At 39.0% G+C, this 22,908-nt stretch overlaps 2 protein-coding genes across 5 annotated transcripts in view; both read right to left on the bottom strand.

Annotated features, from left to right (window-relative positions):
• The window catches only part of LOC128878021 (GRAM domain-containing protein 2B-like), a 60,490-nt gene extending 39,290 nt beyond the window's left edge, over positions 1-21,200 (bottom strand). The window contains exons 1-3 of one of the 4 annotated variants that reach the window (XM_054125801.1): positions 20,983-21,200; positions 18,810-19,077; positions 10,967-11,152 (exon numbers count right to left, since the gene is read on the bottom strand). In XM_054125801.1, coding sequence (XP_053981776.1) covers positions 10,967-11,152; positions 18,810-19,077; positions 20,983-21,043 — 515 coding nt within the window. In that variant the 5' untranslated portion in view covers positions 21,044-21,200. Of the gene's footprint in view, positions 1-10,966; positions 11,153-18,639; positions 18,786-18,809; positions 19,078-20,210; positions 20,354-20,561; positions 20,861-20,982 lie in introns of those variants that run through there. The other 3 variants (XM_054125810.1, XM_054125818.1, XM_054125825.1) reach the window with 3 other exon arrangements.
• Positions 11,914-14,883, bottom strand: LOC128878078 (tigger transposable element-derived protein 1-like). Its single transcript, XM_054125935.1, has 2 exons — positions 12,448-14,883; positions 11,914-12,393 (listed from the first exon to the last, which is right to left on the bottom strand). Exons 1-2 carry the CDS (start codon positions 13,463-13,465, stop codon positions 12,383-12,385), a joined length of 1,029 nt encoding a protein of 342 aa, XP_053981910.1. The 5' UTR covers positions 13,466-14,883; the 3' UTR covers positions 11,914-12,382.
• Positions 21,201-22,908: the final 1,708 nt, after the last annotated feature.

Here is a 22,908-nt window from a genome sequence, read left to right as displayed (position 1 = left end):
CGCTCTCGCTCGATATGTCCTGCCTTCTCACCTATACTATCTTCGTCCTAACTCCCTCTCTCCGGTACTCTATCCTCCACCCCCCCCCCCCTCACCCTCCCTCCCTCCATCATCCCGACAAACGCCGCCTACTATACTAAATAGTCGTCTTCGTTCGCTTCCGTTGCACGCGAGGGGATGGCGGCAAATTACCAGTCTGCTCGAACATGCAACGAATAGAAAAGGATAGTCTGGTCACTTTAAATTTCATTGCGGAAGTATTTTGGATATTTGTATTCTGTTTAGAGATCACGGTTTCGAACGGGTATTCAAATAACGGGTACACGCGTATTCAGGGATTACGAGCACGGATATTTTTAATACACCGGGTACCCGGGTATTGAGATACGCCGACATCCGGATATCTGAATACTAGGCCCGCAGAAAACTCGGATGTTTCGAGTTGCTCGCGAGCCGAGTCGAGCCGAGACCCAGTTTTCGATCCGAGTCGAGTACTCGGAAGAAACGAGCAGCTCGAAGGAACCGAGTACCTCGGGCGGAAGCGAGTTGCTCGAAAGAACCGAGTAAAGGTCGATTCAGACTATACGACACGGACCGTCACGTTTCGGCAACGTGAATCCGCCTTCTCCGAGGCGCTCGCTTCGGTTCGAGTTACTCGGTTCTTTCGAGCTACTCGCTTCTCTCCGAGCTACTCGCTTCTCTCCGAGCTACTCGCTTCTGTCCGAGCTACTCGGTTCCCTCGAGCTGTTCGTTTCTTCCGAGTACTCGACTCGGATCGGCCATTCGAGCCGAGTTTTACCTTTTCCGAGTACTCGAACAGCTCTACTAAATACACGGGTACCCGGGTATCAAAATACACGGATATCCAGGTACGTACACGTGCATCGAAAAATTCGGATCGTTAGTGCTAACGATCTGTATGTTTGTACAGATTAAGAATGATCCATTACGGATTCTGTTACGGATTATTTCGACGTAGTTTTGATCGACACCCACCATTTATCTATCTGTTGAAGGCTGCTACACAAGTCTATCTATAATTAATAACTTTTAATTTTGTTTAATTGTAATTGTTTTACATGTACACAGTTCTATTACTACAGTGTGAAATATAGTATCGTAGTATAAGAATACTAAAAATTTGTATAATTAATTGTAATTATAATTGTATATACTTATTTATTTTCAACATTAATCAATCGTGATATCGGCTACGAATTTACTGTGATTATACATATATTTTCAAAGCACACGTTCCTGAAAATGGCTCATGTTATAACCCAAACAAACCAGAATCGTCAGTGCCAAGCTGGTACTTATGTGCAATACCAGACCTAATTTAGAATATGCGGCTATGTCTCTCGCATTCTCTTATTATGAACTAATGTTGGAAAGGGCGCAGTATTTTCTCAGACAAGCAGCATATAAGTTACGGGAGACTTTGCATAGTACTTTGCATAGTAGTGTTATTGCATAATTTTCCTAACGCGTTGCCGAAGCTTTAAAATGTTCTCCAGTTGGCGCAAACGTAACCAATATTATAAGATTAAAATTACATATACATACCAAAATGTTACAATGCGTTGCTCATAACTGGAGAATTAGAGATTTCTGTGGCTTTCATGTTTCAGTAAGTATCCAACACTTTAATAGCTTCAATACACGTTTAATATATTTCCAACGTATATATTTTAATATATTGATCCTTCTATGTTTAGTAACAAGAATGAATCTACAATACACGACACTGCCCTTTTCTGTCGTACTTTTATCTTATACTAGATGTGCCTCGCGGTTTCGCCCGCGTGAAATACTATTCTTGTTCTATATTACGTACTTACGTGTTGAATTTGAAGTTTCTAGATACATTTACCGAAATAAGGCAACTTTAAAATAATTATATCAATGAGCATATTAAGACCAAGTTTGAAGTAAATCCGACAACGAACGAAATATATCCCATACAAACGTTGTAACTCCTTTTCGTCCTTTTAGGAGTTGAATTTTTTAAACTGCTGAAATAGGTGTTTCATTAATTATATCAAAGAGCATTAAGACCAAATTTCAAGCAAATCCGACCACAAAGAAAATATTCCTCGTTGTACCCCTTTTTACACCCTTAGGGGTTGAATTTCGAAATATCCTTTCTTATTCCTTGTATACATCATAGTGGAAAATTGAAATAAAATATTCTCATATTTTGATACTTTAAAAGAAAATACATTAATATTTTGACATTCTAATATTTCAAAATAAAATATTCTGATATTTTGAAATTTAAACCAGAATACTACAATATTCCTATATCCTCGTACTTTAATAAAAAATATTCGAATATTTCAAACTACAATATTCTGATATTTTAATATTCCGAACTGAAATATTTTGATATTCAGACATTTCAGAATAACAAAGAAGCATATGTTACCTTTCTTTTCTAATCTTCTTTGACACCAAAAGAATAATATATCAACGCGACCCCTGAACGACTTGTTAGAAAACGATCAATAATTTTGCAAACGCTGCATCAAACAAGATTTATGCAAATACATGAACGAGTTTATCTGGCTGGTTGCGAAGCACGCGTAGGTCACGTCGCGAAAGAACGAACGAATATGAGCTAAACCACAAATATTAAACGTACGTGAAAAGGAAGAAGATGATGGTGCTACTGTTCGAGAAACTGTTTTCAGCCTCGCAAGACGACGTTATCTTGCTCAACGGAGACTGACCACCGAGATACGTGCCACGTAAAAATTATATTAGCATTCGCGCTGTGGCCATTATCTGCATCAACGAGGGAGGAAGAGGCATTTACGTTCGCGTACGGAACATCATAAATCAGTCATTTCATAAACGCAGATAACTCTCTACAGTCGATTCGAGAAAGACCACCGATTCGAGGACGACGACTCCTTTTCTTTTCTCCTTTCTCCTTTTTCCCTTCTATTGTTCAATGAAAATCGCTGTATGGTGTATTTCCTCCTACGTCGCTCCATGTGCAAAATTAAGTTTATCAATCATTATAAATAACTTCTATTCAAGTTCCTATCTTTTAAGTTGCAATCTTAGACTTCCTCATTTATCTTCACAAATTTCAAAGATCTGTTACAAGAATGTCGCTTCAAACGATGCTTGGGTGGCCAAACGCATAATGGTAACGAGAATTTGAATTCGTTCGGCGCTTGGGTTCCAATGCACTTACATTCTGGGCTGAAAATCGTTGAGACTGCAGCATACGTGGAAGTTGGCTTGTTTAACGATATGCTTCTATTTATCGAAATACGAGTACTCTGGATATCGTTATTGGGAAGACATCCAAGGCCTACGCTAACAGGGCTAACGAGTACCGAGACAAGAGCGGTTGCAGCTCGTTAACGACCAAGAGGCTCCTACAACGCGTACAGAGCAACTTTTGGGAGAAAATCAGCTATGTTAATTGTAAGAACTTGGTTGAATAGAATGATTCGATAGAATGATGGATCTCGCGAATATGTCGAGAACAAAGGGTTAAAATGAAAATGGCGTCGGGGCTACAGGTAGCGTAGAAACACCCCTGGCGTTAAGGACGCCTTTTCTTCGATTCGATCGATAGAAATATGATAGGAAGCCAATTCTATGTGACGCAAATCCATGTCGGTTGTCATACGAGGCTTCCGTGGGTTCGCGCTGTCTGTCGGATTAATTGCAAGCCTTTCGATGGTTGCTCCGTCGTCTTCGTGCTTTTAATTCTCGGTTAGAGTCTCGTTACACGTTGCTCAAGGATCAGCCTCGGGGCTTTGCGACGTTCCCTGGTCGGTCGATATGCTTGGGACACGTGTAAGCGTGCGTCTGTACGCACATGTGCTACTCGTGCATGCGTTTTTCACGCGACGAGACTTCATTTACTCGTACGAGACGACGCTGAAGAAAGGGGACGGCAATTGAGACCCTAAATGACTTCGACGGGCAGAATTTTCATGCTGGAGCCTCGTTATCTGTACAATATTGACGGAGATAACGAGATCCTTTAGCACGTTGACCGCCACGTCATCCATGCACAAAAGTATGCGACAAAAGTATTGGCATAGTGAAAATTAGATAAAATGTTGATACGTTGCGCATACTATTCGAGTACTAACTTGGGTCAGAACTGATATTTTCTACTTACTATGTGCTTAAAATGTGGGAACATTTGTCTGCAAGCCCATAAAATGTTAGATGTTATAAGTTCTTTTACGCGCAATCAACTAAATTCATCAACAATACGCCATAATAAAAAAATATATACCGTGAATCGTTTACGTGAGATGTGACACTGATATCAAAGAGGACGTGCTGTTTGCAATGCAATGGTATCGCAAATTTTATCAACGTAGAGTGTATACATATAAGTCGAGACAAAGCATTTTTCTACGTCTGCTCAGAGTTGTTACCAATATTGCATAAGATCGGTGTTTACCAAAGTCTTGCGTTCAATGGAAATCCGACCACAGACGATGATTATTTTTAAAACCACTATTTATCTGCCAAACGAAAAATATTTGCTCTATTCATACAGATATTCGAGAATGATAGTGTTATCTAGAGGAGGTCTCCATCAATCTAAAACCAAAAACAAGGTTTATATCGTATCATTAAATAATAAAATAGAGAAGCCTTCTTCAGCCTGAATGAAGAAAGTTCATGAATACGACAGCAATCTCTTCTTTCTTTTCCGACGTTATAACATACATACATACACGAATACTCGATACTATGAATGCCTGCATTCGATCTAGCGTAAATTTGTTTCTTTATTTCAGTGGAAAGTATGTGAAACATACATCATATTAATTTTCTGTATTATAAATAAAGAAATCATCAAAGGTATTATTTAATAGTAGAAAATCATGGTACATAGCACTAATTTCTCTAGTAAATTAACTTCTGTATATCGCGCTGAAGTCAAACGAGTTTTTTTTTTCTCACGAACTACCAAGAACAATTCAAGAAGTTTGGTTTTATTTTGCGTTGGACGAGAGTAACGAATGCAATGAAAGATGAAAATAGGAAATCACGAAGTTTCCCAAGCATCTATGGAACGCAATGCACCGTCCCGCTATAAATATTTTCTACTCGTTAAATCTTATTACCACGGGAATGAGCGCGGTATCGAAAGTAGGATGTACCCGTCTAAAATTGCTATAACTACAACGCGGGCTAAAAGTGGATCAGAGAGATTAACCTTAATATCAAAAGCTTACATTAAGAAGCCATAGAATGTCATTCTATGCGAGAAGACGGAACGAATGACTGTCAGAATAATCAAGATACTTGGCCCACTTTCAGTTTGTCGATATTTGCGTATTAATATCCTTATAAGTACAGTCTAATCACCAGTTACTTCTAAATTTGACTGGAGGAACATATTCAAGATGTCAAACAAGAAAATCTTTAATTTTTTTGTTTCAGGCAAAAATTGAAGCCTCTACATGGCATTCCAGTTACAATTTTGCACTGAAAAAAATTATTTGTTATCGCCAAACAATCAACGAAAGACTGATTCAGATGGATCAGTCTCAGCTTCTAGTTAACACTAACAATCTCGAATATCTATTTGGAGGAAATATCGTGTCACAAATATAATATTGATCCAAAAGATTTTTAGATTCGTGAACCTAGTATAAGTTTTATTCCGCGTAGTATGTTTCATTCAGGTGTGTTATAGTTGAAGAAGTATGAGAACCTGCTCTAAGGTAACGCAACAAATGTTCGACATGCATAGAATGTCGCATGTCATTCGTGCACGTAGGTTCGTGAAGGCAACCACCTCAGTTTGAGTTTTTCTCTAGACTAAGTCGCGTGCAAGAGGTACGAGGCTGCTCGTTCCGCAGCTTTTCATGTTTTTCACACGAGGCAGCACGATTTTTCCTTTCTTCAAAAGGAAAACGAATTTTCTACCATAATTCTTTCCCCCGACGAAAGAGCTTTGAATCTAACAATGCTTTGAAGCATTTTCATTGGAAATGTCGTGACAATACCGAAACAAAAAACAGAATGTCTGATAATGACGTGACGTATGCATAGACTACGAAAATCGCTAGGAAATGTACAGACAATTACATACGAATGGATAAATAACAAAACAGGACATAAGCGTGTTAGATACGCAGTGAACGTCTCTTTCCAGTTTCTCTTATCATTCACCGTACTGGGAAATTGCAATAATCGATAGCAATTAAAACCATCTGTCGTACGTAACGCACTGGAAAATTCTACTATACTGTAACTAGTGATATTGGATCTGGCATTTAAGAGAGGATATCGGTGTTTTGTAAAGAAAAAATAATTAACATTCTAAAATTCTCACTTCGATCTTCAATATTTCCTGAATCAGTAATGTAAAAAATTAAAGACCATGGAAATATAGAACACGTACATTTGGTTTTCAATTATCTATCCTGTATAAACTACATTTATTTCCACAACTTAATAATACAACCCAATTTAATACAACTATACTAATAACGAAAATTAATTACATGACCAATTTAACCAAATTTTACGATTGCGTTGAGTGCTGCAACCAATTGGTTTCACATATTCTAATTTGAGACAGAGTTACCATTGCGTGTTCATTAGTGTTATGAGAATGAAAAGCAAGCACCGAATAACCTAAATGTACAGAAACCAGCATAGTTTCTTAATTAATTCTCCTCGTTCTACGTGCTACGGTGGAAATTACAACTATAATTTACTTTCCCCGACATACCGTATGTACTTTACGATAAGATACTGCACAGGACGAAAAACGTGTTGTAGCACATGAATAGATTCAGTAATCTGTGCTTTTTTATAATAGCTAGAAACGGGAATATATGTCTCTGCAAAACTTCAGTAGTTTTAAAAATGGTTTGTGTAATAAATTCACGACTAACTAAATATAAATTCTGAAAATTTACTCAACTGTTATTTTGTATTAATTTTCACGTAACATTAAAAATGTGTTCTATTTATAACTTCTTATCATTTTAACACAAAAGGTATGTTGAGACTAGATAACGCATTCAGCTTTAGATAAGCTTGCACTCAATTATGTAAAATAATCAACGCAAAACATTTAATCCATGGATTTTTATACACAAGAACACAAAATTTTCAGCTGTATGAAAACAATAGCCGCAATATCTCAGACACGTCATAGAAATTCGCGTTACTTGGAAATCCACTGTATTGTCCCGTGTCTACAGGAGGAGTACTTGTACAACAACGTTAAACTTCGCATTCGCCTGGGAGTACTCAAACCGGTAAAGGGTTAACGGATCGAACAAATCCATCAACCTGTCGAGTTCAGTCGCAGAACATTTTATCTCTGGCACACTTTAACAAATCCAAGCTGAACCGACGTTAATACATTTATGCCTCGCGAATCGAAAGACCGTAGGAAGAATCAATACCTCGCATAAAAAAGAATTTCCGCACGGGGTATTTTTAGATTAACAGATCCCACAGCCTTGGATATATAAAAGTTGCTCTAAAAATAGGTAACCAATCCCGAAAGCTTATTTACTAATGGGAAATCGGTTCATCGACGTGTAACGGTGTACACGCAAGTACCGTTCTGAAGAACGGGAGGAGGGGGGAAGCGGAATTCCTATTTTTCCGTGCGAATGCAAACTAACAAAGCTGCTTTTATAGTTTCGGTACTTATTTCTTTGCTCTCGAACGAGAAGTATGGTATTTGCACGCTCCAATTTATTCGCCGCAGACAAGAACCAGTATTTGTCAGTCTCAACGTTAACTTTATTTTGTACTGTGCGGTACGTTTCGTTTTGGATTTGAGTCACTGTTGAATAAAAAGTAATTACATTTGAAATTAACCTTTCGAAGGATATCGAGACATACGAATACGTTTTCTTTTATATCAAAATTACGTAACGTCCTCTGCAATTATTATTATCATTATACGAAATTCCAAAATTCAATTAAATTCCACGGGTGTTACTTATGGAATTAAAAAATACAACTGTTTATTATCTGGCATGTAGTAACGTTCGATAAAATGATCAAGTGACCAACGCTTTTATTTGAAATAACTACGCGTCACTAGATGCTTCAAATTCTAAACTACACAACAAGTAAGTGTCTATGGACACAAGTGATTAATAATTCATAACGCGGCGACTAAATTCATTAATGTAATTTCGCACGAACGTATTACCATAAAAGCACCGTTTTCCGGAAGTAAAGAGTTACTACGACGCGCTTATGGGTTATCATTAGCTATTATTAAGATACGCGAAATCGATAATGATTTCTGAAAATATCATAGCGCTTCCTCATAAGTTTCTAAGCATATTGGAATGCAATAACGTCCCACTATACATCGCAAAGATGAGAACGTTGAACATTGAAAGAACGTGTGCAATAAATGAATAAAGACAAAATCCGAATTGAAAAATAGAAATATATTACTCTGAGTAGATTTATTTATTAAATACTAGCTGCAAGTTATAGCTAGTTTAATAATTTGGTTTTTGAACTTCAATTTTGTCACGTTTTTATTTTTATACTACACCATTATGCAATGATAATGTTGACACAATCATTCGAGCTCAAAACAATCGTATAAATACTGCTTTCCTTGAAACTGTCAAATATTACTACTTGTTCTATTATAACATTTGTAAGCCTCTATAGCTAGATATAAGAAATGCCAGTTTATCTAATCTCTTACCTTGCCACTAACCTCCATTACCAATTAATACCTTATCATGACAAACTCTCGACGAACTTTTACGAAACGATTAAATTGTCTTCCTATTATCTCAAAAGCTGAGAAAGAATTCATCAGACGTGATATGCTAATACTTTGACACAACCTCTCGCATCATGTACCACGTTACGTAACGGTGGGATTCGAGAACTCGCATTCCCATATCCGAGAAAATTATTTATATCGGAACAGTGCACATACAGCCGTTGCAAAAAATGTACTGCCGTATCGTGCAGGCCAAACAAAGCGAAGTGCCGTCACAGCGACGATAAGATGTTTTAAAAACACTTGACGTTAGGAGTTGCTTCTATTCGTATCGTTGAAATCTTATCGACGTCGATATACACGGTTAGTTCAGATGACATGTGCGCAAGACGTTACGCGTTGTCGTATCTTAACGCGAATGTGAGTTTTTCTTTTTTTTTTAAATATAAATTTAGCGACTTTAACTTCAGCTAACATTAATAGCGTATAATTAATTTATGTACATTCTCATAAATATCAATTACATTTCGTCTTTTGCAGCTACTCCGCAGTGCCTAATGAGTTTAATGGCACACACTGGCCTTGCGCGGCGGGCGTGCATATGAGTAATGGGTGACCAGTGTGCATTTGGAAAAAGGGTCAATTGAGTATGAACTGTGTAATTGGGAGTCAGACACAATTGATCTGCGAGGCGCGCTCGTGCGTATTACGAAAGGAGGGACTGACAAGGAACATCCGTGAAGTCTTCCACGTCAATTCTGCTGAAACTTTGCATGTGTACAGAATAGTATAAGCAAACAGTCGAAGCGGAAATGAATACTCGATCAAAATCGATGTAAAATTTTCACGCTTGCGATACAGTAAAAGCACTCGCTTACGTGTTTCGGATCCTATTCCGATTTCAAGTATACAATCGAGTAATACGTATTTTACATTTGATTAAATTAAATTTAACAAAACGATGTTTATGTTTGTGATACGATAGTTAAATCAAAAGAGACTGAATAGTATTTGAGAAGTCACAGAGTTTTTGTTAAAAAATTTAGTCCCTATTTAGTAATACAAATACTCTCTACAGAGAGTAATAAACATAATGAAATCTATAGATTGGTACAAACCATACGCCAAACATGTCAATCTATTCGATAGTAACTGTTATTTGGATTGCTTTCTAAAACTAACTAGTTATTGTACAAGTTAATTGTTTCGTTTGATCTCTGGTTTCGAAACATGTTTTGCACATACAAACGGCTAGCCATTAGTGGCTAGGACTCTAGAATCCGTATATACTCATCAACCCCTACATTCCAACCCCCGTTCCGCACAAAAGGCACTTAACCAGGTCATAGCTTCCCTTTGTCGGAACCAAACTCGACCGACGTTGAATTGAATTTAATTCGCAATGTGCAAAACACGTATTTGTGGTTATGGTTCAATGCTTTCCTATATTTCGCTGTCTATTTACATTGCTGTAGAATTGTTTAACTATTCTCAATTTTTTTTTCTATTTAAATTCTATGTTAGCTTAGTTTCCAATATACGTGTGATTTTAATTTCACGTATGTATTTATATTTTAAAATCACTGAAATTTTACGCTATCAAAATTGTCTTTACTATCACAGACTTAGAGGAATATTACATACTCTTACAATTTTATAATTAAGTAACTATTTAAATAAAAACATATTTCAGAGATACACAATTTGAAATCAAATAACGACGCTGATGTCATTACACGACAAGTTTCTTCGAATGAATCTCTAATTATCGTAGTGGAATTTTCGGGTATGGTTAGACCAAAAATAAAAACAATCAATCATTTTCATTTTCTACGTGATATGTACCTTAGAAGTACATACGGATTTTACGATGAATTCAGAACATTTCTTGCTACAGACATTTTTGACAGTAAATCTCGTGCTAAAAACGACATTTTTATCAACATCGCTATTTTATTTTAGAAATCCAAATAAAATTTATTCGTTTATCATTCTATATATGTATAATAAACTTCAACAAATAGATCTTCCGTTAAATTAATTGTTCTAATAAAACTTGTTGAATGTTGAAATTATTGAAAGCTTCGTATCATGCGTCCATGGTGGCTTTCCCCCCTTTAAAAAATCTCGTTAAACTACATAAAAACATCATTAAAATATACCTGTTTGGCATAAGAACCATTAGAAAGATTAACAGGTGAACAATCATCGTCAGAAGTAGAAGGAAAGAAATGCTGCACTCACCCATTGATGATGGAAGAGGATTCATCATTGTTAGGTGGTCCCGACACGTGGACTTTGGGCACGCTGCACGCTTCCACCTGTCCTTGACCGTGGCCATGACCCACTTGCTGCTGATGGCCGTGAGACGCTGTGTATTCATCGCTGTCGCTGCTCTGCGGAGGCTCAGGCCCTATTCCGCTACGAGGTCTAAAAAGACAAATATCGTTGATATAAAATCTGATCATATTTCGTTATTTTTATTATCATCATTGCCATTTTGAATAAATGTAGGGAAACGGGGATTAGCCTCGGCCACCCTTTTTTCTTTTTCATATTTCGCATATAACGTGATTTACAATTGTTTTGTATTTTGTGTACGATACGTCTTACAGAGTTAGAACAAGTACGTTTTGACGAGTATTGAATTTTTCGCGTTGTATCACGTGTGTCACCACGCGACAAATGCAATGGCGGCCAGCTAAATAAGACCGCTCTGCATGTTTTATGTAATAAACGTGACACATTTCACGAATTTAATTTTTCGCAAGCCAAGCAATTGAGTAATATACGTGGAGTATTGTGTAACGTTATAAATAAGTAAATTAAAATATAAGTCGGGATAACTTTCGTGCTGAACGTAATTCACAATTAATTGTTCAGGGACAAAAAGATATAGTTTCAACCCTTTTATCGTATTATATCGTAACAATATAATATATTTCGGTAACAATTCCTCGCAATAACACGAAGTTACAACTGGGTTCGAAGGTTGACGGTAATGGACATTGACCACCGAGTAACTGAGTATACGTTGACTTCTGCCGACTGGACAGTCAATAAGATTTGGTCTTAACGTATGATTCATTCTATTTCAGCTATGAGACAGTTATATTTGACGATGAACCAATACTGGCCTCACACCGTTTGTATTTTATGAAAAAACAAAATCCTAAACCTCTTATTGAAAAACCTTTTATATAAACTAAATTGCTGTGTAACGCGAGTTCCTACAATACGCGACGACTTATTTATATAACGTAATTCTAGAATAATGCGTCATATAATACGAGGAAATTTTTCTGTTTTCCTCGTTTATCATCTACACCGCATTTCATGTCTTCGTCGTGTCATACGAGGAAAATTCTCGCGTATCGCGACTTCCTATGGTCTAATTTTGTACAACGTGGAACGCACCAAGTCCGTTATTCAGGAGTCCACTTATTATGTATATACAGGCTGTTAAAAAAAAACCACTCAATATTTATATGGTATATAGGACAAACAGCTGATCGGAACATAAATAGGAAGTCACACCTGTAAATTTCAACTGTTTATATCTCTATAACGAAGCCTCAGATCGCAAAAAGGTGAAGGACTTTTCGATTTGTACTGAAGACTTGATCCTCAAAAAAGCATGAATTGAATTTTTCACCGCTTTTAATGAATTTCTGAAAAGCATTCTCGAAGTTAGCTTATTTCTGGGGAACCTGGAGTGGCCTTACCCCTTAAGTTGCTTTCTTTTTTCACTTCTGGTTGCGCATTCTCGTGTTGCGAAATTATTTCATCTTTAAACACAATATTCTTATCACCCGAACAAGCATCTTCCCACGTCGTCGTGTCTATCATGATTTCAAGTATCAGAAATTGCTCCTTAGGTTCCAATTCTTTCTGGATTTCAAGATATGGAGCCAGACATTCGTGCAATCGTCTCTCAAATTCAGCGGACCGTTCGGTCGATGGATCATTTTCCGCGAAATGAGTTTCCAGCATTCTAGCCAGCAATTCGAATCCGACGTTGAGACTCTTCAAGGTAATGTTCTTCTCTGATTCGTCGAACGTTTCCTCCGAACTTTCATCGCCATCGTTACTCGTAACATTCGAGGCAGATTCGTCAGCCAATTGCACCAATTTCTCTTCGTCTAACTCTTTATCGTCGTCGATTAATTCGTAAATGTCCTTCTCGTTCGTGTCAACGAATCCCTTTCCGCCCAAAGCTCGAGCAACGTCTAGTACACGAACAATTTCCGTGGCCACCAGTGTTAAATGGCCCTCCATCGTAACTACTCCTGGCCAGATGCGTTTCCAGGAAACATTCAACGTCGAAGGTTGCAGGTCCTTCACGCACGAACCGAGAATTTCCACCGAATCCAAAATAGAAAACTCTTCCAACAATTGTATCGACGTTTCGCTGCGATGCATTCTATCCATAATGAATTCAAGCGTTCGACGTATGTAATACAGTTTCAATGTCTTTATTACACCCTGGTTTAGCGGTTGAATAATCGGATGGTTCAAATTTCTCGGATAACACGGCACGTCGTCGATTATCAACAAAATCTTCAAGTCGATGTTTCTCCTATCGGTGTAATTTTCTACCTCAGGGACAAAACAGTTGAAAAACCAATCGTGGAATACGCCACCCGTCGTCCACTCCTTTTCATTATCTCGCCAGTGAACAGGCAACCGAAACTCGCCGAGTCTTTCCATCTCGGCCGAGTTTGAAGAGCGATTAATTAACATGGGCTTAGTTACGTAATCCTCCGACGCGTTGCTGCACAAAAGCAGCGTTATTCTGTCCTTGGCAGCCTCGAACTCGGAAGCGGTGCGCTCGTTTTTCGAGATACAAGAACGATGGGGCAATCTCTTCCAATAGAAACCGGTTTCAGCGACGTTGAACGCCCGATCGGCCGTATAACCAACACCCTCGATCGTTTTCACCAGCTTCTCCGAAAATTTCTTAGCTGCCTCCGTGCCACCTGCCGCTTGTTCCCTGCGAGTTATCAGATTCTGCAGAGGGAATCGATCTTTGAACCTCTCGTACCAGCCTTTGCTAGCGCCGAATTCGGATCTGGACCGTTCGTCGCTCTTCTTCTGTCTTCTTGTTCTTCTGGATGCAATCCTATATCCGCATCATTAAACAGTTCTCCATTTTTGGCATCAGCTTGTCTTTTATGCGAACGACTCTGTTCAAGCTCACCGACGACCCGAGTTTCGCTACGGCTCTTATCTTATTCTCGTTTCGTCGGATCGTTCGAACCGTCGATTCGTTCGACTCCAACTTCCTGGCGACGGATTGCAATTTTTCCCCGCTCTTCAGCCGATATAAAATTCGGATCTTGTCCTCCAGAGATATAAACTTTCGATTTCGGTGGTCATGGCTGAGGAAAAATCTGTTTTTCTGTACACTTTTCCAAACTTTTGTGTACAGTCTTACATACTATGTTACCACGTCGAATTTAAGGGGTCACTCTACTGTGATGGCTGAAATTATAACCGTACAATATTTTGTTGATCCTTTTCACGATCAAAGTTATCTCCTAAAAAAAAAAAAACGTAGGTGGGGAATGAAGATGATTCCAGTTCTTGTAGTGTCATAAAGCAAAAAAATCGAAATGATTATTATTCTATAGGTTTATCGCTATAGTCGAAAGTGATATTAATCATTTTCATAATAAACTAACAAAATGGCGAAGCTTTTTAACCGACTTCGAAAAGGAGGAGGTTACTCGATTCGACATGTATATTTCATTTTTTTATAAACAATTTTTAAAAATCGTCTTTTTCGTGGTATAAATCATTTAGAAAAAAATGATTCCCGATGATCCATTTTGCTGCCACTACGTCCCTGCCGAGATTTGCAGTTTCTTACAAGCAGCGATGAGCAAAATCGTAATCGCAAATACGAATACGATTGTAATCGAATGTTTTCGAGTTGTGATTACGACCCAATCATAACCCTTTTGAACATAGGGGCGCGCGGGATTAGCATGCGCTGTGTACCCCTTAGCTACGCCATTGAGAAGGATAACTAATAAACAAACTAAACCTGCGGTCGAGTGCGGACTAGGAAACGCAACGCAACATTCATGGAAGAAAGAAACGTAAAAGACTATGGCGGACCAAAACTGAAACGACCAGGGATGAGAACGTGTTTTGAAAAAGTCACACCTGCGATGAGTATTGTCGTAGCTAGCAGTCCAGTAGAGGGGCGCCACTGTCCCACGTTACTGCTACACAGTCGCATGCAAGAACCGAGACACGGAAATTGGGTCTTCTCACGCGGAACGGAAACTTGAACTATTTTAGATTTCCTATGTCTGCCTCTTGTTTCTCATTTTGTGCAGCATCGAGGAGAACCTTGGCGGCTGTTCTTTCAATGCAACGATCAACCCCGAGGAAGCTCGCTCGGTCAATGCGATCGCAGCATCATCCCTCTCGGAAGCACGCTCACGGGATTAGATTGAATTTTCGACCGTTGACGTTCGAGTGGGTTCGCGCTCTCTTAACCGGTAAGGTTCACTTTCTCCCTCGTGCTCGTGAAACAACGATCGATATATATTAGTCGGCGCACTTTTCGTGATATTCTCGTACGTCTTCTACCACGGAGTACCCGTAGATTCCTCTCATTCGAGCGCAGTTCGATCGTTTTAATCGTTACACCGAGAGAGGTCTCGATCGACTCTCGCGAAACGTGGCGTAATCGAGTAAACGTGAACGAGTATGTTTCGCAAGCGTTTCACAGCGCACCGAAAATACGGCAATGCGGTGCGTGGAAGCGTGCTGCAGACCGCGCTCGTGAAACTCCTCGCCAGCCGACGACACTTCCGCGGATGTACACCAATGGTACAGCGCCGTTCGATGCGCGATGAACGCACACTCAGCTGATTCGGCGCGTCTGCGCCAGTCCTGCCAACTATTGACCCAGTGGTTCTTAACCACCATGCCGTGGCACACTACCGTGCCATCAACAGCCGGCTTGCGTTCTGCCACCAATGTTTTACAATATATTACAAGAACCTAGATGCCCGAGCTATAATAGGGTGTCAGTGGGCCTCAACGGACATCTAAAGGAATTTAATGGAAGAAATTAAGGAATAACGTTAAGTATTGTAATATGATTTGGGATAAAACACTCGTGCGAGACTGGTGATTTGTAGCAAGCAAGACTGGACCGATAGGTGCAATAATCGATATAAAACAGATTACGTACATTTATAAAACAAACAACAACAACATTTCAAGAATTGCGACAGCACTCACAGGAAGAGGCAGCGAACTGGGGCTTACCGATTTGAATCAGCTTTTAACGCAGTATAGTGCTCAATTAGGAGAGTATTTGAGTAAAGCAGTAAGGTGCACTACTCCGGAAAAATTAATGAGAAGAATTAATTTAAGAAAAAAAAAAAATATACATGTCGAATTGAGTAACCTCCTCCTTTTTCGAAGTCAGTTAAAAACTATCAAACCCGCGTATCTTCGATTCCGTCGAAATACCTAATCGCGCGCTAATCGGGCGCTGCGATTGGTCGGTGTTTTTCGTTAATAATTCAAAAATGAAGCCCCCACTGACATTTTTGCAAAGGAAATTGTTGTTCAGAATCGTCTCAACTACTTCCCGTTTCCGGCTCCTACGCGAGTTTTGGGACACCCTGTATATATTCATTCATTTTTAACTTTCCGATTTATTTTTAGGAATATGTTAGGTGCACAAATAAGTTCGGTGCCTTTACATATATTCAGCCGTAATTACATTTCAAATTGAAATTTTTTCCCCGCCGATCGGTGTCTTAAGGTATCAGCTTCACGCTACTAAATTCACTATGTAACTTTAACCTAATTGGTATACAAGGTGTCCCAGTCTAAGTAATACAGAGCTTTTGGAATGCAACGATTGCCACTTTCGAGTCTTGAGGAAAAGGGTCTGTTTTTCCTTAAAGCAGAAAGTGGGGTGGGGTCCTAGCAGAGACAGAAAGCGATGATCCTCAGTCCGTCGAAATAAGTCAAGTGGTACGGGTCGTCGTGAATTTCGGACGTCTTTCCTCTAACATTCTTATATATGTTGTAAACCTTTAGAAGATAAAGTTTATAAAAGTACAATTCTAACAAGAGCTCTAACTCGAAAACTATCAGCCGAGTGCAAAATTTCAAGTATGGAAATTGCATGGTAAAATGCGAAGTTTCTGCATCAATGAAACCGCCCGGGGCCGAACCGAGATTTTTCCTTGATAATTAGCAAACTTTGAAGCGTTATAGCTTGAAAACTATTAAAAATCGGGTAAACATATTAAAGCTTAATGAATTCGTCTTGAAAAGTACTATCGCATGGTATAAAAAAAAAAATATATAGTTTCAATTGAAAAACGAAACTTGACCATCATATCTCGTTAAATAACAAAGTTGACAAAAATTCCTTCACGCTGAAGCACGAGGCCCGTTTTACCATGCAATTTCCATATTTGAAATTTTGCATTCGGCCGATAGTTTTGGAGTTAGAGCTCCGTATTAGGCTGGGACACTTTGTATGTCTCTCAGATACCCACCCCCCTCGCTGCCAGCCCATTCGTATTTCTTTTGCCCGTAGTTTCGCCAGAGTAACCCCGAACACCGGTGTAATATGATCCGAACCGATTGTTACGCTTCTGTCGAGTGTTTTCTTTTTCTCGGACCTCTTTCTCCTTTCGCTATCTGTCCTTTTCTACGTTCGACGCTCGACGCGTGTCAAGTGTAAACACATAAAAACACCTCGAGTGCAATGTTTTGGGTCTCCGATTTTGCATGCCTCATTCAGTCCATACTGTATCTTCTAATGTTGTGCCAACAAACTTCGAGTGTAGAGAAGGACAGCGAATGAAGAAGAGGACGGAGCGACATGCGAAAATGGCGACCAACACCGGGATTATTTCGGTGAGACATGTAGTAAATATGTTGCGAATTACGTCGTGTTTGGTCTCGTTTTAATCAGAGAAATGTCAGGAATACGATGGTAACAGTTTTACAACAAAAAACGGTAATAATAAAACAAGTTTGATCGTTGCATTAGCATTGTCTCATCGAGATATCCGATCCCGGATAATCTTACTGTCCATTTATCGTAGAGAAACTTGTGCATTTAAGGAGACTGTTGAATTATATACATACATTTTCGCGTATTATAATGCGTATAATCGAAAGTAACATATTTAAAATGATTATTAGTAACTTTTATTTAGTATGTTTTATCAAGTGAGACAATATTTTAAAAATAAGTAGCAAATATACGCTATTGATTAAAAAAAGAAATATTATTAATGTACGTGAAACAATACCTATCGACCAATTTTTCTCAAAATTTATTCAAGTCCCGAGATGATAAATAGATCCTTTTTTAAAGACAGTTTTCAATTCCACGTAAAAAGCAATATTTTAATTCTACTGTAAGGGGTTCGCTAAAAACTTTCTTTCGTCATGGTATCCACATAAAATTGAAGTTTGAGAAACACTGCTCGAATGTATACAACAACCCAGCAGTGACGTAACAAGTCGAGCACGACACCCGCGACGGATAAATTATTGCGCTCAGATGTGTCCTCGCAAGATCAAGGTAATCACCGTCCAATATACTGCTCTATGTTTTTAATCGGCATCAAGCACACAACAAACGACCTACAGGTCCTTCCACGATCGAGTGACACTTTCTCTCTAACCGAAATCTCGAGATAAATTATGATCCGAAGGGAACATTAAAATCCAACAACTCTCCGAAATGTCAATTTCAGAGGGAAGCTTATGAAAACAGTAAACAACACATTCCTAGCCAACTTGTCACGTATATACACTTGTCCGTGTATAATATATATATACACGGATTCTTTCTTGAGAGATTCACTTGGCGAGAGGGAATTCTCTCGCGGTAGTATCGTTTTGGTTAAACACACCTCTCTGTCATGGGAAGCTTCTTCTTCCAGAAACAACGTAGTACTCTCTCTTCAATGGAAAGTCATCGATGACGCTGGTTCGCGGAAATCGTTATCCCCTCGCGGATGTGCTCGAAGGAAACCGAAGAAGCGTCACAAGCACAGTACGCGATAGATCAGAGAAGACTTACGTGGGCATCGACACGGCTGGGCAGCCGAGTTGCAGGAGGTTCCTGGCGAGGTATTCCGGCGCAGGTGCGTCGATCGCAGGTACGGACTGCCTGGCTTGGCGTACTGGCGTACCATCGAAATTGCTTGTCCACGAAACGGACGACGGTGATGATTTTCCATCGTAGGACGACACGTTCAATCTAGTACGATCAATGTTACTCGCGTCCGAAGACCTGGGTATCCTTAACGAGCCGCTACGTCGCAGCTGCTGCGTGCCCAGCTCGCTATCTGAAACGACCAAACCTTTAATCGTCCTCGTTGATCTTTTTTAACTACCTTGGGTTCACCGAGTTCGTATGATTTGATTTATTCGTGCCCAAGTTCACGATGTTAATCTTTTTCGACCTGACGGGTATATGAATTGACCTCTCTAGTTGAAATGACCGTAGCATTTAACCCTTTCACAGCGGCTTTCGGTTTCGCTTTTAACACTTTAATAAAGTCAGTAGTATAATTACAATAAAAATTAGTAATCACACAGTCTCGATCTAAACAACTGTAATTTTCATATAAACACTATTATATTTCCGTAAGTTTCTCAGAAATTGTGAGAGAGGATTCGATAATAGGCAACAAACCATCTAATCGACTAATTTGTATGCAAATAACGAGTCCGTGAATCGAACACTATTATGTTACAAGAAATTTCTTGTAAGTACGAGCTAAATAGTAATTATCGAAGTTTTTTCACTTCGCTTCACTTTTTGCAAGTATGCAATATGGAAGTGAATGCTAATTACAACGATAAAAAATTGACAACGGGGAAATTGTTCGTAAACATGTTATTATTTATGGGTTCGTTGCAAAAGATTCTTCTTGTACACCGAGTAATTATGTTCCGGATAAAATGTTCAATTGAAACAATTTTACTTTGTTAAGTATTCAACGCACTGCTGTTCTTCGAGGTTTATTATTAGTAAATTAAAATTAAGGATAGTTATAACTGTATGATAAGTATAGTTAACGTGTCGCAAATGGGCTTTAGGAACTGCAGTCCAGAGACCTCTGCCAGCTAGAGAGTCCCCAGAGATTAATTTGTGACAATTTGGCGAATTCACACGCAAGCATGAAACATTACAAGCTTCTGGTATCTACACTCTCGTGGTAAACAATGGATTAACTACACCATTCCTTTACGGTGAAATAGCACTACGGATTTACCTAGTGTAAACGGGTAGCCCAGGGATAACAAAATCTTATTCTGACACTGGTCGTAACAATTATGATTGATAAAAGACAAATATATATTAGGTAGACTGCAAAGTAATGTCGTTTCTTTTACATTAAATTCAAACAAATCTTTAATAAATTATCGTTTAATTTTATGAGCAAGTATTTAGATGTTTTTAGCGTTTCATCACCTGAGTAATGTCCTCGTCCTGACATGGTTGTAAACGTGTATGACTTACTTCGCGGTGGAAATAAACAAGAAACGGCTCGAAGTGGTCGAGAACGCGGCAAGAAGTTACGCGAACTGATGGTCTGTTGAATGAGTAGCGACTGATGTTTAAGAAACAGGTGTGGTAATGTTAGGAAAGAAGCGATTCTAGCCTATTCCTGGCGGCGATGCTTTAATTCGTTTAAAACCCTCTTGCATCACGTCAACCTTAGTATTAGTGTACTATGTCTTCGGTGGGCCGTTAGTTACGTGAAAGGCATGCTTCTGTAATCAAATCAACGCCTACGATTCGATTGGTATCGTTTAAACTCACCTCGTATTTCATAAATTCGTAGTGCCATGTCGCATTACAAACAAAAAAATCTCTCTGTACCCGAGAAATCTCTACGACGCGAAAACTTGATCGAATCAAATCAAGAAGCGAAGGAGCTAATCCGAACAGAATTTCACGACGCGTCGTCTCTTGCACAAGACTCGCGACAATTTGTTCGTCTATAAAAAGAAAACGAAACGTTGATTTTTCATGTTTCCGTTTGAACTGCGACAAAAGAAGAAACCGTGCCAATATTTGAGCGACGACCTCGTGGACCTCTATCTAACGACTGACAACTCTCGAGCGTCTAGCAAGGTACAAGGGCAGTCACGTTTTTGGCATTTGGCCGCGCATCCTTGCCGTGAATACCGCATTTCTCTGAATATTTGCGACACGTACGTCGCCGCTTCGCGAATCTCACCTGATTTCACAGTTATTTCCGGCATTGCTCGCGTCCAGGGAATTTCACGATGAAATAACATATACGCGGAACACGTTGAAATGAGAGCGAGAGCGTGAGCGACCCGGCGCGCGACGTGCCGATTCCTCGGTGACGTTTACTCATCGGGAAATACCTGAGTCTGGCAACAACTACAGGTACCTATGCAGCGCAGGTTGCGTCATGCGGCAAAGCTTGGGGGGGATCGAGAGACGAGGACCACATTTTGGAAAGTATACGCAAGATAGAACGAAGAGAATTTTACTTTACTGAGCGAAAATGTAAAAATGTTGGAGAAAACTAAATCTCGCGATTAGGATTGTTCTTTCATGAAGACTACTCTGAACATTCTATTCTTAAAGACACATTGTCTTAAACATACATTTTTCTCTATCGAAAAACCAATATCAAGCTCGAATAAGGAACATCGTGTTCGTAAAATTAATCTATTATACGCTGCTGTCGTCTCTGCTGCAGTTGTTGTGTCAGTAGCCTAAGGACGCTTTTTAGCATGGTTCAGTATACAACTATGAATAATTTTAACGTTATGAAGTTCATGAAAAAAATATCCCTGTCGTCCATAAAAAGCTAAAACCACCACTTTAATAAATTTATACAGATGCTACTGTTGACAGCAAACACTCTCCGTGTTGACAGGGTCTTCCAATCTTTTCATTTACGGCTGGAACCTTCGCTATCCATTATGGTTGACGACTTACTATTATCGAGATACTTTGTTCTTTTACGGACCAGTACTATACTTGGTCCAGTTTTACGGACCAGTACTTGGACTATACTAAACGTGATGCAGGAAGTAGAGAACCGATCCGGAGGAGCCGATCATCTTCCTCTCGAATCAGATCCACCAGGAGGACGGCAACCGACCTTTCTGTCCAGTTACACAGTTGGTCACTACACTTATCACACGAAGCAATAGTGACCAAAGTGGTGAACGGAGTTGCGAGTCCAATATGGACCTACGAAACTCGGGCCCAAGCGGTAGGCATCGACGCGCACTAAACAGACCAGACTGATGCTTGTAAACAATCGCAATACTTAAGTAACTCGTCGCGAGTCTGACTCGCGATATTCATGTTGGGCTCAAAATCTACATCGCGAGTCTGACTCGCTAAAGTACAGGAAGGGGTTAATAATTGTTTGGTAGAGGACAGACTCTCGTACATCTATACCTTAAAACTAATCATAGCCACCACTTAACCCACAAGCATAGATAAAGATTTTGCCCAACTCTGATTTCATTGGAATCATATATTTCCATTTATCCAGAAAAGCATATAGACAAGTTAATGGACACGAAAACGGTATCGCCATCTCGCGGCGGTGTCCGAACTAATTTTTCATATGTATTCCTTAATACATATCGTATTATTAAATAAAAAAATACAAAAAAATGTCGCGCCATCTCTGGGTGAACTGCCCAAGTTTGTCGTGAAGTAGTTTCCACCTCGCGCTGCTAGATGTCGCAACCGACATGTAATTATTCAAAACATAAATTCTGTACTTTTCTCGGCATATAACTGTAATTTTACATCATAATTATCATAATTCAACATCAAATTGTTGATTTGAAGACTAACAATTGACTGATATCAAATATTTGAATAAATGAAAATATAAAAAAAGTGGCGCCATTTAGCGACGCAAAGTCGGAACTATTTCACGACAAACTTGGAAGGTTCACCGAGAGATGGCGCCACATTTTTCTGTATTTTTATTTATTTAAAGAATCAGAGGGAAGAAACGGATTATGATTGTCGAGCTGATGGAGATTTGAATTTTATAGAATATTGTTAGTAGATTCTTTAGAATTTAAGTAAGATTAGAAGGAAGATTAAGAAGAAAAAGTAAAAGAAAGATTAAGAAAAATTAGACCTAAGAGGAATCGCC

The sequence above is a fragment of the Hylaeus volcanicus genome, chromosome 1, assembly GCF_026283585.1.
Source record: "Hylaeus volcanicus isolate JK05 chromosome 1, UHH_iyHylVolc1.0_haploid, whole genome shotgun sequence".
NCBI classification, from domain to species: Eukaryota; Metazoa; Arthropoda; class Insecta; order Hymenoptera; family Colletidae; genus Hylaeus; species Hylaeus volcanicus.
This window is presented reverse-complemented; position numbering and strand designations above follow the sequence as displayed.